The 15,852-nt window shown below is 49.0% G+C and overlaps 1 protein-coding gene across 1 annotated transcript; it reads right to left on the bottom strand.

The window, feature by feature from the left end:
• Positions 1-6,883: 6,883 nt before the first annotated feature.
• LOC142422301 (haloacid dehalogenase-like hydrolase domain-containing 5) lies at positions 6,884-11,137 on the bottom strand. The gene is given in 2 exon segments (XM_075527699.1): positions 6,884-8,510; positions 11,098-11,137. Coding segments are annotated over 2 exon segments (1,182 nt in total). The 3' UTR covers positions 6,884-7,368.
• Between the last annotated feature and the right edge of the window lie 4,715 nt (positions 11,138-15,852).

The following is a 15,852-nucleotide window of genomic DNA, read 5'->3' as shown; positions in this document are numbered from 1 at the left end:
TGCTGGGAGAACCAGCTTGGTGTGTTTTAAAGTGTGGCTGAGTGGAAGGGGGAGGGGAAGGCAGAGAGGGACTTACACAGATGACATAGGCCTTCTTGGTCACTCTGAGGTGTCTGGAGTTTATTCTAAGTACTCAGGAAGCCTGGTGCAAACCAGTAAGGTGCTTGGTGACTCACTGGAAGGTTTGTGGTTCAAGCTCACACAGAGGTGCCTAGGAAGAAAGGCCTGGTGATCTACGTGCCCCAACCAGCCATTGAACATCCTAGGGAGCACAGTTCTGCTCTGACACCCATGGGGTCGCCCTCGTCAGCATCAACTCCATGGCAAATGGTAGCCCTTTGGGAGGCCATGGAAGAGATATAATCTACAGAATAAAAATAATAGTCCAACACATTCTTGTGGGCTGCCCCAGGTAGAGAGGAGTCTGTCACACAGCGAGATCCTAGACCAGGAGCCCCTGTCGCACAATGGCTAGCCAACAGGCCAGCAGCCAGACGCACCAGCCCTGCTGGAGGAGATAAGATCTGGTCTTCAGCTGCCATAAAGATGACAGCCTAGCACTCCCTCCGCAGCTGCTCGGGCATGTGGGGACACTATGCATCTGGACTGACTGACCCGACAGCACAAAACAACCCGATCCAAGAACTGTTCTCTGTCCTTCTCTGCCATCAAGTTGGTTCCGACACACGTGCTAGAGTAGAACTGTTCCCGTGAGATTTCGGTGGCTGATTTTTCACAAGGTTCTCTTGTATGATCTCGATTGCCACCCTTTCAGGCAGTGGCCATGCATGCTAACTTCTGTACCAAGAGCTTTGTGATCTCTCACGGACCGTGCCCTCTTGTGGGGCCACAGCAGGTTCTAGTAGGTTCCAATACTGGAGGCAGATCTGAACTTTGAGGGGCAGGCAGAAGTCCTGGCAGGGCTTTTTTGTCCTTAACTGTTTTATTGGCATCTAATTCGCATATCATACAATTCAATGGTTCAATTGTTAGGTCGCTTATAAAAAACCCACTTGGATCACACACCAGGTTTCAGCCTGAATTCTTTCTCCTGGGAAGTCAAGAACTGAGGGATTCCCCCTCCCTCCAAGAAACCTAACTCAACCACACAAGAAGAGCCGTACAATCATCCCAAGCGGTTTTAGAAAATTTTCTTCCATCTTGTACTCATCCTTACTAGTTCCTGTTTCCCCCAACCCCTCCTGCCCTGCCGCCAAGAGCCATGACTCCAGTTACCGTCTCTGGGTTTAGCTCTCCTAGATGTTACATACAGAAAAAACATTAAAGACAACAACAAACCTCATGTGAATAATAAAGTAAAACAGACAAAACCTCCACCGAAAATAAAGCAGAAAATATTAAAAAGCTACAACAAATGTAAATGGGTCATAAGGAAGACCACATGATAAGGGGCTAAATTTCAACCCAACTGCATCTGCAACCATCCGTTTTCTACAATAAAACTGCTATTTTTCTTTAAAAAAGCAATAAAAGTTTTATCTTTTTAAACCCATTTTTTTAAATGCAACTCTCTGCATATTAGCAAGGCTGTGCACATCCCTGGTAAGAAGGGATTCCCCAGGGGCTTAATCTACGTGTATTTCTGCTTTACTTTAAAAAAAACTACAACTTTACAATCGGTCTAAAGGAAGATCAAATGAGAAGATATTACATTTTGGCTTAACTACGTCTGCCATAAGCACCTTCACAGTGCTCTGTCTGGTATCAGGGCTCCTCACAGCTCTCGACTATGGCCACAGGAGTCACCAGAGGCTCAATCTATGTCTGAATCCTGCAAAGGACTTTTGGGTTTCCATTGTTGTCCATAACCGCCTGCACACTGGGTGTTCATAATTTAAGCTCTGCTGATATTTCCACTTTTAGATTTGGATGATCTTAGTCACAATCCTTGGATCACACAGGCTGATGTGTTTCTTCCCTGTAGGCTTAGTTGATTCTTCACTTAGAGGGCTGCTTGTTTGGAAACAAGCCTTTAATACCCCAGAAGCTATTCTTTCTGATAGCTGGGCACCATCTACTTTCTTCGCCACACTTTGGTATTACACCCATATCATCAGTGATCTCTTCATGAGGATGAGCACCAAGCAGGTTCCGGGTCATAAGAACTCATTGTTCTTAGTTTGGGGCTAGAATTAAGTGCAAGCCCCAATCCATTAATGTATCTGTGGTTTATATATTTCTCTGGTTCACCTTAGAGACATTGTTGGCATTTTACGTTAGAGAGTGTTATCAACCATCCCCTGGGGCATCTCTTCCATGCCATCAAGTCAATACTGACTCATAGTGACTCTATAGGGCAGGGTAGCACTGCCCGGTGAGTCTAAAAGCCTGTAAATCTTTACAGGATCAGAAAGTCTCATCTTTCTGTTGGTGAGCTGGCTGGTGATCTTGAAAGGCTCACCTTGTGGTTAGCAGTCCAATGTATAAGCACTGTGCATTGATAGTGTCATTAGTTTAGCAATTGTACAGAATTTAAAACTCTGTTGAGAAAAAACATTATAGGCGTATAGGCTATGATCTGCAATACATGAATTGTTGACTTATACAGATTAAACTCTTAAGTGGATACTATTTACACCAACAACAGGGATTAATGATAAGATGAATATTCCAATAACATTTATTCAGAACAGCAGAACCACACTTACCAGATAAATATATATCATAGTGAAGCAAAGAGTAAACAAGTGACCATCTAGCTCAGAAGCAACAAAGCCCACATGGAAGAAGTACACCAACCTGTGTGATCACAAGGTGTCAAAGGGATCAGGAATCAGGCATCAAAGAACAAAAAATCCTAGTGAATGAAGGGGAGGGCAGAATGGGGACCCAAAGCCCATCTGCTGGCAACTATACACCCCCATATGGAAGGGTCTCGGGGAGGAGATGAGACAAGCCAGTCAGGGTGTGATGTAGCAACGATGAAACATACAACATTCCTCTAGTTCCTAAATGCTTCCTCCTCCCCTCCCTCCCACTATCATGATCCCAATTCTACCTTACAAATCTGGCTAGACCAGAGCTTGTACACTGGCACGAAATCCAGGACAGATGATTCCTTTAGGACCAGTAGTGAGAGTGGTGTTACTGGGAGGGTGGGATGGAAAGGGGAAACCGATAACAGTATACAACCAGACAACAAAACAACAAAAACAAACCACTGACAAAGAACAAAACAAAACACTTCACAAGAGAAAAGCTTGTACTTAGTTCAGGGATCGTTTGCTGGCCCTTAGGAGTGTTTTCCAGTCCAGTCTGTTGGGGCACAACGCCCTGGCCCCAAAGTCCACTTTCAGCATTCCCTGGGGACCTTGCCACTCCATTCCCTTGCTGTTCCGCTGCACTCCCCCAGTGCTTTGCCTCGGTGTGGTGGGATCAGGTCAGGTGCAATTCCCATACTGTGTCTCCGGTGCAGTCCCCTGTATCGCCCTTGGTCACTGAGGGGCATCATGTCTCATAGTGGGGCCAGCCATGTTGTTCTCTGCCCCTACACAATTTTAACAAAATCCCCACTCACCCAGTTTCTCTGCCCTGTCTCTGCCTCTATCCCCCTCTCTCTTTTACACCCTCTCTCTCACACACACGGGCTCACTTTGTCTCTTTATCTCTGTGTCCTCTAGCTGTGTGTATATCTCTAACACACACACAATCTTCTCAGTGGGAAAATTTCCAAAGCGTCTCCCACCAGCTGGGTCAAAGAGCCCGATAGTGCAGTGGTTGTGTGCTCGGCTGCTAACCAGAAGATGTGCAGTCTGAGTTCTGAGGCAGAAAGATGTGGCAGCTGCTTCTGTGTTAGTCTGGGTACTCAGGGAAACAAATCCACAAAAACTCATGTATAAGAAAGAGTTTTCTTCAAAGGTTAAGTGTGCATCAAGAAAGCATCCCAATCCAGTGCTGCCCAAGCCCACAAGTCCAACATTAACCCATATGTCCAACACCAATCCAAAAAGTCTTCCTCCATCTCACAAAATGATGCCATCTGCAGGAGGAAAGCCGAGTCAGTGAATGTGTAAGCATCTCAGCACTGGCAGGGTCTCCACACGGCTGCTCCAGCACCCAGGGCTGCATCAGGGTATGTCCATGCGACTTCTCCTCGGGGATGTCTTGCAAGAAGTGAGCCTTGGCTGGGAAAGCAGGGAACTGGCTAAGGCAGCTGCACTCTGGTCTGACCATCAGAAAGCAAGAGACCCGAGAACCAGAAAGGTGAGGCTCACCGAGCCACCCTTCAATGAACCCCACATGTGTTTATCGGCCAGGTTGGCACAATAAACTGACTACCTCAGCTTCCGTAAAGGTTAAAACCAAACTCAAACCCATGCGAGTCAATCGCGACTCCCTGGGACTGTGTGGGGCAGCGTAGAAGAGCTGTGTAGGGTGCTAAGGCTGTAGTCTACTCCAGGACACTCTCTCAGAGTTCTTCTGGGTATGACCACTGACCTAGTAGCTATCAACTGAATACTTAACCCTTGTGCCACCAGCCCCCCCTTCTGTAAAAATGAAACCTTGGGGGCGGGGGGCGGTGGAGTAGTTATCTGTCTGTGGGAGCACTATGAGTTGGGAACACCTCCATGATAGCGGTTTATTATGACTGGCTCTGAGTGAAGGAAACAGAAATCCAAAAGACGCTTTGTCTGTTTGGTTTCAAAAAGTCATACAACTGCTGTGCGCATATTTTTAAAATCCCCAAACTAGATTAGAAAAGTGGACCCTGATTGAAGTGTGGAACGAAGGCAGCCGCCTTTAGGAATTGACTATGAACTTGGGACTGTCACGGAAGCTGGTTTTCAGACAAAATGCAGCCGCCTGCTTGCTGATTGTCTCCTCTCTAGGTGTCCAGGTGGTCTGCAGGTGAGATGTGATGATTTCAGGAAACACAACTGGGGCCCCGAGACCCATAATCAGGTCCCATGCCGCCTGAGTGACCCACGCCCCAACTCGGCCCAGCCACAGATCTGATCCAAGTGTCAGGGGCTGCCTAGCCCACAAATGAACCCGCAGCCCACCGTTGGGGCTGCAGACTGGGCAGCCCAGGGCTCTGTGGGCAGGGATTCCCTGGACGACCTCATGCCTGTCTGGGAGTCCCTGGGTAGAGCACAGAGCTGAGTGCTCACTCGCAGGAAGGCTGTCAGGAGGTGGCAGTCTGTCTCAACCGTCAGTTACCCCAACCGATGGAGCGGTTCCACTCGGAAACCTGGGAGTTGGAGGGACTTGGTGGCAGCTAGGGGCTGTTTATACTGTCCTTTCAGGGCGCCAATGTGTCCCACCTCAGGCACAGTGCCAATGCCAGTACCACCCAGCGAGAGCTGTGCCTGTCACTCACCCATGCAGCCAATCACAGCGACGCTGCTGGACAGGCTTCCCACTCCTGTCATCTTTACGGGAGCCGGCTGCCACCTATTCTGCCCACAAAGCTGGGGCTGGGCTCAAACTGCCAACCTTTGGGATCGCAGCGGCGTACTCAACCACTGCTCCACCACGGCTCCTTTCTCCTCCAGGGAATTCAGAAGTGCGATCTGGAGGCTTGAAAACCAGCCTTGGCAAGCCCCGTGGGGCCCAGTTCCCCTCCGGCATACCAGGGTCGCCTTCAATGGCAACTGGCTTTTGAAGCGGGAGATGAGATCGCTCCTCCGCTGTCTTAGCTCCTCCTCTTTATACAGATGCTCCTGAGTGTGCACTGCCACCCAGCCCCTTCCAACTCCAAGCCATCCTCCAGGAGAGGGGCCACCCAGACTGTAACTCTTTTCCGGGAGCCGACATCTTTCTCCCTGGGAGCAGTGGGTGGGTTCAATCTAACTACTGACCTGGCAGTTATTGGCCTTACGTTTAAGCCACGAGGCCACCTGTGTAAAGCCTTTTGCTTTACGGGCTATCCTGGTCATTTGCACAGTGACTGGAATTTACTTCATTGCATTGCTAATTTCCAGTATATCCAGTTTGGAAGCATAATATACGCTCATAAAAACAGAGAAATGAGTGGGATTGGCTGGAGAAAAAAAGTGACGATTCTTTTTTTTTTTTAATGTGACAATTCTTCACCATTAGAAAGAAGAAGCGTCACCCACCGAAAGAAGCTTCCAGGTGTCACTGTACGGGACCATAGTTTTGATTTCTAGTCTCAGAGACAACAGTGGGCAGACCACCCAAGGTCAGCTGCCTGACTCTCATCTTTCGATGGTAATTATATGATAAGGATCCTGAGGGTGGGGCATTATCAGTGTGGATACTGGGCAGTGTGTATACCATTTTGTATAAACTGAGCCTCAGTCTGTGTATACGAACATCCACGCACTCCACACCCACCCCAACAGAAGAGCGTTTCTCCTTTGCGTTTTTATTTCTTTTTTTTCTTTGATGGTTCCAACCAACCCCGTGGGGACAGAGGGAGGTACCACTGGGTGTGATCGCAGGGCACTTGCAAGCTGAAAGATTCAGCTAGTCTGCACTTAGGGGTTTGTGAAGTGAGGGCAAGAACCACCCACTCGCCTCAGGTCGTCGCCTCCATCGGTTCCACTGAATGTGACGGCCGCGTTAGCCTGGCCGTGACGTCAGCTGCTTCTCTGCCTGCCACACAGTGTTCCCCGTGCTCCCCCGACATCAGCCCGGTGAGAGCTCAGAGGGCCTGTCCTTCTGTCAGCTGCCCCAGGAAGGTCACCGAGGCTGGGGAAGGCCGGCCGGCTGCAGCTTGTAAGTCACATCCACAAGTGGGATAGAGAGCTTTAAAGGTTGGTAAAATTCCTATAACAACACACACACACACACACACACACACACACACACACACACACACACACACCCGCATATACTCATGTATAAGCAGAGTTTTTTTTTTTTTACGGCAACATGAATATTTATTATGATTCATTTCGTTTAAAAAAAATAAGCCCAGACTCTCTGGGCAATAAGCTAAAAATACAGTAAAAAGCCATATCTGAGCGCTAGCTACACTACACACCTGGCCGGCATGCAGTGTTCCTTTAGGGAGGGCAGAAGCCCTCCGGGCACGTCCACACCTTCCACACCCCCTCCTGTTTTCAGGAGTCCCTGCTGAGACCAGAAGGAAGCTGAGGCACACAGGTGAAGAGGACTGGCCTGAGGTCGGACTGCCAGGAGAGGCAGGGCAGGATTCGGGCCCGAGAATCACTGGCATTTCACCCCAAATGTCACTCAGGGTACACCTTGGTGGCCACTACTTAGCAGGAGAAAGGCCACTGTCTTCTTCCAAGTGACCAATAACCTGACCACTGTGGGGCAGCAGGGAGAGATGGGCAGGCAGCCAGGCCCAGGCCTGAGAACCCAGCCATCAGGGTGGGCCCCATTGCTGGTGCCGGTCTCCCCATGGCCCAGCTCTCACTGCAGAGCCCAGCCCTCCTTGCGGAAGACCAGCTCCACCGCCTCATTCACGTCCCTGACCACGTGGGCCGCCTCTGTGAGCCCCGGGCTGAAGTCCCGGTGCCCATGGAACAGGGGCTTCTCTCCGCCCTGGGCCGGCCCTGAGGGCCCTGGGGCCCCGGGACTGTACACGCCAGTGCACACAAGGATGGAGACGCAGCTCTGGGTTTTTGATGGCCGCTGCTTCCTCAGATGGCCGGCTCCCAGTCCCTCCGTCCCTTGCTACTTCGTCCTCTGCAAGTGCTGGTGGAACAGGTTGGCACCGTAGATGTCGGACATGGGGTTATCTCCAATGGCATAGAGGGTCTGGATGGGGGCGGTCCAGCCCCACCTCTCCGCCTGCTGCCGGACCAGGTCCTCTGCATACTGGTAGGTGAGGAGGCTGGGCTTGCCCATCAGGCCCTCGTACCGCAGTTCCTTGCCGGTGACTTTGCGATAAACGGTCTCCAGGCACAGGAGGAAGGTGCCGTGGCCAAACCTGGGCATCTTTGCTTCAGCCATCCAAAGGAGGTCCAGGTTGCTGGCCAGGACAGGCAGGTGGGGGTAGGGGGCTGTCGCTAGACCTGTCCCAGGGTTCCCATTGCTGAGGAGGACATCCATGATCAGCTGCAGGTTCGTCTCCCAGCGGACGGGCTCCCCGAGGAGGAGCACCCCTTCGATGGCGGGGAAGTCATCCCTCTGAGGGGCCGTGGTCTTGGGCCGGCGCTCCAGGTCCACCATGTCGAGCACCGGGAAGGTGGTCCGCAGCTCCTCCACAGTCACCACGTGCTGGAAACCCAGTAGTCGGGCGTTTTCCACCAGGGGCCCCTGCCCAGACACCAGCATCCGCTTCCCGTGAAACTGCGAGAACAGCTCCATGGGGCTGTGGCAGAGAATAACCTGGTCGGGATCCACCTTGAACCCAAAGAGGGAGGACAGCTGCTGGGCTTTGACACGCTGCAGGATGTTCCCAGAATTTGTGACAAAGACCACAGGCACCCGAAACTTCCCCTGAGGGTCAACCAACTTGCGGAATGCTTCCAGAGCGGCGGGGATCACTTTGTGGCCACGTACCAGCACACCATCGATGTCCAAGAGGAAGCCAAACTTGGGCTGGCTCTCTGCCCCGCATGATGGTCCACGTGGAGGGAGCTAAGCAGAGTTTTTCAGCACATCTCTTATGCAGTTTTTGTGGTAAAATTCAGTGTCTCGGCTAATATTGGGGTCGGCTTATACTCAAGTAAATATGATATATATATGCAAGTTGATCTGTCTTGGAAGAATGGCCAGAGTGCTCCTTAGAGGCAAAGGATAACAAGGCTTTGTCTTATATACTTTGGACGTGTTGTCAGGAGAGCCCAGTCCCTGGGGAAGGACATCCTGCTCGGTAAAGTGGAGGGGCGGCGACAAAGAAGAAGGCCCTCAGCGAGATGGATGGGCACAGGGGCTGCAGCAACAGGCTCCAGCTTAACAATTGTGAGGATGGCGCAGGACGGGCAGCACCTAACAACAACAACAACACACACACACACACACACACACACGAGCGTTTCCATAGACACTGAGGTGCCCATCCAACCATTGCAACACAAGTTGTCCAGGAGCATCGCTTACACTCTTCACATTGCGAGAACATTCTCAGTATTTCCATTCTGTTTGTTCTGTTTCCGTTCATCTAGTCTCCCTGCCCCTCCCACCTTCTCTCTCTCTCTCTCTCTCTCTCTCTCTCTCTCTGTTTCTTAAAGCAATTGCTGATCATGTGGTCTCATGGAAGTGATTTTGTAAAGGAGCCCATTGCTGATCATATATTTCATTTTGTGCTCCTAGAAATGTGAACTTCTGGGGTTTTTTTTGGGAAACATAAAAATTTGATGGTTCTGGGGGTCCCTATTTAACCATGGAGAAGACTGACTGATGGGAGAATACAGACAAAAGCAGGCAAGACAGACAGACAGACGGATGGGAGGGGAAGGGGACCCTGAGGCTGGGCTGGGCAGCCTCAGTCCCCAGAGCCCCACCTGGACGGCCACATTGCCCAGCCCTGAGGTCATCAAAGTGAGTGTCCACTGGGTTTCAAGCTGCTGGAGTTCATCGAGGGGGCAGATCATTGAAGGGGAAGGAGTGGAGAAGATGAGGGTGATATTAAATATTTGTTGAGCGGGTGAACGAATGAAGGAGTGAATAGGGATTCTGGGCTAGTGTTGACCTTTCAGGGTGGCTAGAAGGGCAGGCGAGAACGTTAGCCTCCGGAACAAATGCAGCAAGAAAGACCCGCACACGGTGATCCACAGGAGGAGAGGTAGAATCAGAGGACCAGGATCAACCCCCCCCGCCCACCCCGCACAGCTGGTTAGCTGTCACCTAGGCTGCCTGGGCTCCGGCATTCCCATCTACAAAGTGGGGTAAGAAAGCCATTGCCCCACCTGGGCGCGGCACGGATTGCATGCGACATCATAAAGGATGTGGCATGAGACAGATGCCCCGGAATGTGAGCTATGGAAGCCCTTTTCAAATCCCCCAATTATGAAACCCAACTAAAAAGCGAGAGTCCAGTTACAGCAAGGCGGCCGTGTTGGTGTCTAAGTCAGGAGGCATGCCCACGATGGCAGATGCCAGAAGTGGGGGAAGTGGGTGAGGGGGGGTGGGACACTGTGCTGTCTTTGGACGTTTCCTCTCAATGGGTCATTATCCCGCAGTAGGCGGTTCACTTTTAAAATGTACCGTCTGAGCACATGACTAACACCCTTGGAGTCATTACACGGCACGGGCTCCAAGAGTTGAATTAGCAAATGTTGGGTTAGCCGTACACGTCTTTATACTCATTTGTAAAATGTACCTATTAGCTGTAAACGATGTATGGTCCTTGTATCCATGTCAGCTCAATACCGGTCCCAGAATTAAGCAAATCCTCCAACGTGACTCAGGAAAGCATATCCTTCTAATGACAAGCAACAGCATCCGGGAAAAGAGACAGACAATCAGAGGAAGGCTTGTCTTGCTCTCCCGTAGAGCAGCCCGGTGACGACACAGCAGATGAGGATTCAGATGCTACTTGAGAAGAAGCGGAGGAAGAGACAGCACGCGCGAAAGACGATGGCTCTGCAGGGAGCGAGGAGCAAGAGGAAGGAGCCGAAGAAAAGACGAGGGAAATGGTGAGGACGGGCAGAGGGCAGTGAAGGAGAACGGAGCCGAGAGCCTGAAGCTGTGAGTGAGGAAATAACGGAGCTGGCAAAGGAAGCCGGTGGGCTGCCGAAACGCTGGCTCGTCCTGCTCAGGGCTGTGCCTCCTGGGAGGGTCGTGTCTCTGACAAGATGCCGAGGACCAAAGCTCACTTCCAAGTCCAGAATGGTGGCTGCCCTGACCACCCGGAACTTAGCTGTGGAAGCAAACCTGTTCACTCAAACCCGACTGACCTTGACGCAGTCGACGAAAACGATCTTTTAAAAAGTGTTCGTGAAACCTGTGGTTTTTCAAAGCCAATCATTTCCAAAACTGCCTTTTAAAACACGTGGCAATTTGGGAGAACCGCACATTCCACGTCCTTGGTTGGCTGGGCGTTAACCAAGGAACTAGGGAGCCATTGTGGGATTTAGAGTGACTGACAGCAAGGAGGCTGGATAAGTTCCTGAAATCAGACCGACTGAGGCTCAGCTCTGCAGTCTCCTTTCCCGTGTCCCTGGGCAAGTCACCGACGTCTCTGAGCCTCACCTGCCGTATCTGTAAAATGGGGAGAGCGCTTATACTTCATGGTTCCGGTGAGGATGAAACAAGGCTCAGCAGATGGTCTGAGACCCATCGAAAACATTCAATGAATAGTATTGCTGAGTGTTTCCATACCTTTTATCTGGCCCACGATTTTTCTTCATCCCCAAATTGAAGTCAGAAAACAAAGTATAAAGAGAACACAAACAATAAACCATTGCCTTGTGGGGTTCCGAGACGGTAGGTGTTTATGGGCGTGGAAAGCCTCCTTCTCCCTCCGAGGGGCTACTGGTTTTGAACTGTTGACTTTGGCTTAGCAGCACAGTTTTTAACCCTCTGCGCCAACAAGGCTCCCGATTTTAAACAAACTCAAAACCAAATTCACCACTATTGAGTCGATTCCATCTCACAGAGACCTCATGGGGCAGGCTAGAACTCTTTATGGGAGTGGAAAACCTCATCATTCTCCCTCCGAGAGTCTGCTGGTTTCAAACTGCTGACCGTGTGCTTAGCAGCCCAGCCTGTAGGCCACTGAGCCACCAGGGCTGCTGGCAGTTTAAATGGGAAGGCTGGAATGGATCTGCAGCTAGGCTAGGGTCCTGAATCTCATTTGCAGAGCACCTTCTGTGGCTCCAGCAAGGACTCCTCCATTGTGAATTGTAGCGCTTCAGGCCCCACAGCCTCTGGGGATGGGGGGGTGTCTGCGTGGAGGACAGAGACCACCACCACAAACCCCAAGGAATGGTGGTGGTCTTTTTGTGGCCTGACATGTGCTGGCATCTGTACGGGGCTGGAAAGGACTCCCCATCCTCTTTCCTCTCCCCATCCCCCAAATAACCATGTCCCCCCACTCCAAACACACCATCAGTGAATGGATTCTGACTCACAGCGACCCTATAGGGCAGGGTAGAACTGCCCCAGTGAGTTTTCCAGGATGTTCATCTTTAAGGGAGTAGAAAGTCTCATCTTCCTCCCCACCCGCCCAATAGCTAGTGGGTTTGAACTGATGACCTCGTGGGTAGCAACTCAACAGTGCCTAGCCCAGTACGCTACCAGAACCACCGCAGAATATGAGTGCCTTTGGAAATAGGCTCCATGCAAATGTAGTCAAGTTAAGATGCAATCATACTGGATTAGGGTGGGTCCTAATCCAACCTCAAGTGTTCCTATAAAACATCCACTGCCACCAAAAAATAAAAGCCAACACAGCTCCACCCCAGGTGTTTCCGACTAGCACTGCGCTCCACAGGGCGGCTTCGCAAGGCCGTGACATCTTGAGACAGGTAGCTGGTGTTTCCTCCAAGGTGCCTTTGGGTCCGTTCCAACTTTTCCGCACGAGTTGCCTCAGCTGCAGGTGAAACTTGCACTTTGAAGGAAGAAGGTGAACCCCAGGAGCTGCGAGAGAGGCATGGAAGAGATTCCCCCTTGGGCACGTGGACGGAAGCCAGGTCTCCTGCCCTCCAGAATGGTGAGAGGGAATTCGTACATGAGCCAGCAGTAGCCACCGGCACCATGCTGGGCGCACGTGGACCCACAGACTTTGGAACGAAGACTCTGGCTCCTTCCGCTCCTTAGCTGTGTGATCTCAGCCGTCGTCGTCACTCCCTGCCCTAAGCCACGGTTTCCCCGTGACGGGGATTATCAAGATAGCACACAACCCATCTTAGGATTCATCTGTGGATGTCGGTGTACATTTCAAAATCGCAAATGGCCTTTGCCACAGCGGGATTCTCCAAGCGCGTGGTCCACGGTGCATCCTTCTGACGCAGCTGTCTTCGTGTTCCTAATCATAGATGTCCATCCGTCCCTCTCTAGCGTGAGCATCACCAGATTCCGAAGGACGATGTTCCCCATGGATGACGATACCTGTTCTCTCCTGTGATGGTCATACAAGAACATCTAGCCCGAGAGCTCATGGGAGGAGGGATGGGCAGGAATCCAAATAGATTTTGAGTCAACTCCTCCTGTTCTTTCCGTCCCCAGACTGTGTGGTTCCCACGCCCAGCGCCGAGAAGCCGTTGAATACAGAGGCCATGACCACTCTTCTGGACTTGGCACGAGGACCTGGTTCAAATCTCTGTTTCACATTTAGCCACTGCAGGACACAGGTAAATGACTTAAGAATCTCTGGGGCTCAGTTTCCTGATCTGTAAAATGAGCATGTGAGCTTGGCACATACTGAGTGCTCAATAAATATTAGCGATGTGTTCTGGTTTCTAGATTCTCTTGAATCAATTTTGGTCAATGATGTTTCTCTAGGCAGCCTTTCATTGTGCCATATGCTTACCTTTTTCGGCATGAAACTGTTCACGATGGTGAATTTTCATGATTCTCTTCTTCTGTAACAGCAGTGAAATCTTTTCACCCCTAAATTTTTATATGTGGGTTATTCTTTCATATGCTGTGATCACTCTAGTGATATTGCTGCATATTATTAGTATTTTCTGTTGTCATTTTTTCCTTCCGATTGTCAGTATATTTATAATGTACAGTTTTGTTTTTCTTTTTTACCATTTTATTGGGGGCTCTCACAGCTCTCATCACAATCCATCCATCCAGCCATTGTATCAAGCACATTTGTACATATGTTGCCATCATCATTTCCGAAACATTTTCTTTCTACTTGAGCCCTTGGTGTCAGTATTTTCAAAGACTAAGTCTCGGCTTAGCTAAGTTTTCCATTCTCAAAATCTTTGTTTTCTACTTTGTTCATTAAAATATACACCCTCTCAAAAAATATATTAAAAAATAAAAAAATAAAAAATATATATATACACCCTCTCACTGCCACTGAGTCAATGCTGACTCACAGCACCCCCCTGTGTGTTCCTGAGACTGCAACTGTTTACAGGGGTAGAAAGCCCAGTCCTTCTCCCGAGGAGGAGCTGCTGCTGGTTTCCAACTGCTGACCACGTGGATCGCAGCCCAGTGAGGAACCACTACCCCACGAGGGCTCGTAGGGATTGTTGTTGGGCCACTGAGGCTGTTCTGACACTAGAAGGACACGCTGCCCGGTCCTGTGTCCTCCTCACAATTGTCCTTCTGCGTGAGCCCATGGCTGCAGCCACTGTCGATCCGTTGTGTGGAGTGTCTTCTTCTTTCTCGCTGCCCTTTCACTTTACCAAGCATGACGTCTTTCTCCACGGACTGGTCTCTGCTGACAATATGCCCAATGTACATGTACATACATACGTGTATCTAACTATCTATCTATCTTATATATACATGCATACCCACAAGGGATCTGCATATACATATATGTACACACATCTACATGTATACCCACATACACATAAATGTAGATACACATGTATACATGTAGCTACATGCACACAATGTCTGTGTCTATATACATGTATATGTGTAAGTATAAAAATTTTATATTTTAATATATACCCATTTACATGTATATACAAACACATATATACATGTGTGTACTCTGTGTATATATAAATATAAAATTTTAAAAATAGATAGATAGATAGATAGGTAGGTAGGTAGAAAAACTAGTTCCTGGAAAAAGGCAGCATGCTTGGTTAAGTAGAAGGGCAGCAATAAAGAAGACTTTCAACAAAATGGGTCGACACAATTATATATACAATATATGCTACATATTATATACATATATGCTCTGTGTGTGTAATAATCTTTGTAGAAGCAGATCACCAGATCTTTCTGCAGCACAGTCACTAGATGGCTAGGACCGCTCACTTTTCCATTAGCAACTGACCCTGGACCATCCAACCCCTGGGCTCCTTCTGCTTGGATGACTGCATTGTTTTTTCTTACATAGTAGCTTGTATTTATAAAAAGAATAAGATGTGGCTGAATGAATAGTACCTTCTTCATAGATTGTTGTGAAACTCAAATTGATTCATGCCTACAGAATGCTTAGCAACATGGTTGCCATATAGCAAGCTCCTTGTCGATGTAAATTATTTTTACTATCTTTCAGCCTCAGGCTTATCATCTGAGTCCAGGTTGTTCTTGTTAATTGCCACCAAATCCATTCCTATTCCAATTCATGGCCACCGCATGGGCTCAGAGAACCACTCCATAGGGGGGGTTGTGTGTGAATCCTTTATTGTACTTCGCTGAAAGTTTACCTAGCAAATTAGATTGCCATACAAAAGTTCATACACAGATTTCTCTGTGGTCTTGGTTACAGGCTCTATAATGTCTGAGCACTCTCATCCTGTCTATACTTCCTACCCTATTCCCGTCCATTCCGTTTCCTTGCTCCTCCTTGATGCTTCCTCTTTGTTTTTGGGTAAATGTTGATTGTTTGGTCTCATAGAGTTGTTGTTTTTTTTAACAGTCTTATTGGCATATAATTCACATATCAGACAATTCAATCAATCAATCATATTGTGGAAAGCTGCACAATCATCACCATAATCAATTTTAGAACAATCAAATTTAGAACATTTTCTTGTGCGCATTGTCATTAGCTCCCCATTTCCCCTCAAGCTCCCCTGCTCTACTCCCAAGATACCATTAATCCGGTCACTGTCTCCATCAATTTATCTATCTTAGATTTCATACACAGACAAATATCATCAACAAATAAACAAGGGAACAGATAGATTAAAGCATAACAATAACAAAGTAAAAGAGAAAGCCCTCAATCGAAAAGAAAGCAGATAATAATAAAAACTAGAACAAATTTAAAATGAGTCAAAAGGGAGAGCACATGACCCATATCCCTAAGGAAACAACACTGGAGACACAGTGTGGGAATTGCACCCGATCTGATCCCAC

This window comes from Tenrec ecaudatus, chromosome 12, assembly GCF_050624435.1.
Source record: "Tenrec ecaudatus isolate mTenEca1 chromosome 12, mTenEca1.hap1, whole genome shotgun sequence".
NCBI classification, from domain to species: Eukaryota; Metazoa; Chordata; class Mammalia; order Afrosoricida; family Tenrecidae; genus Tenrec; species Tenrec ecaudatus.
The sequence above is the reverse complement of the archived record's forward strand: the minus strand, read 5'-3'. Positions and strand labels throughout refer to the sequence as shown.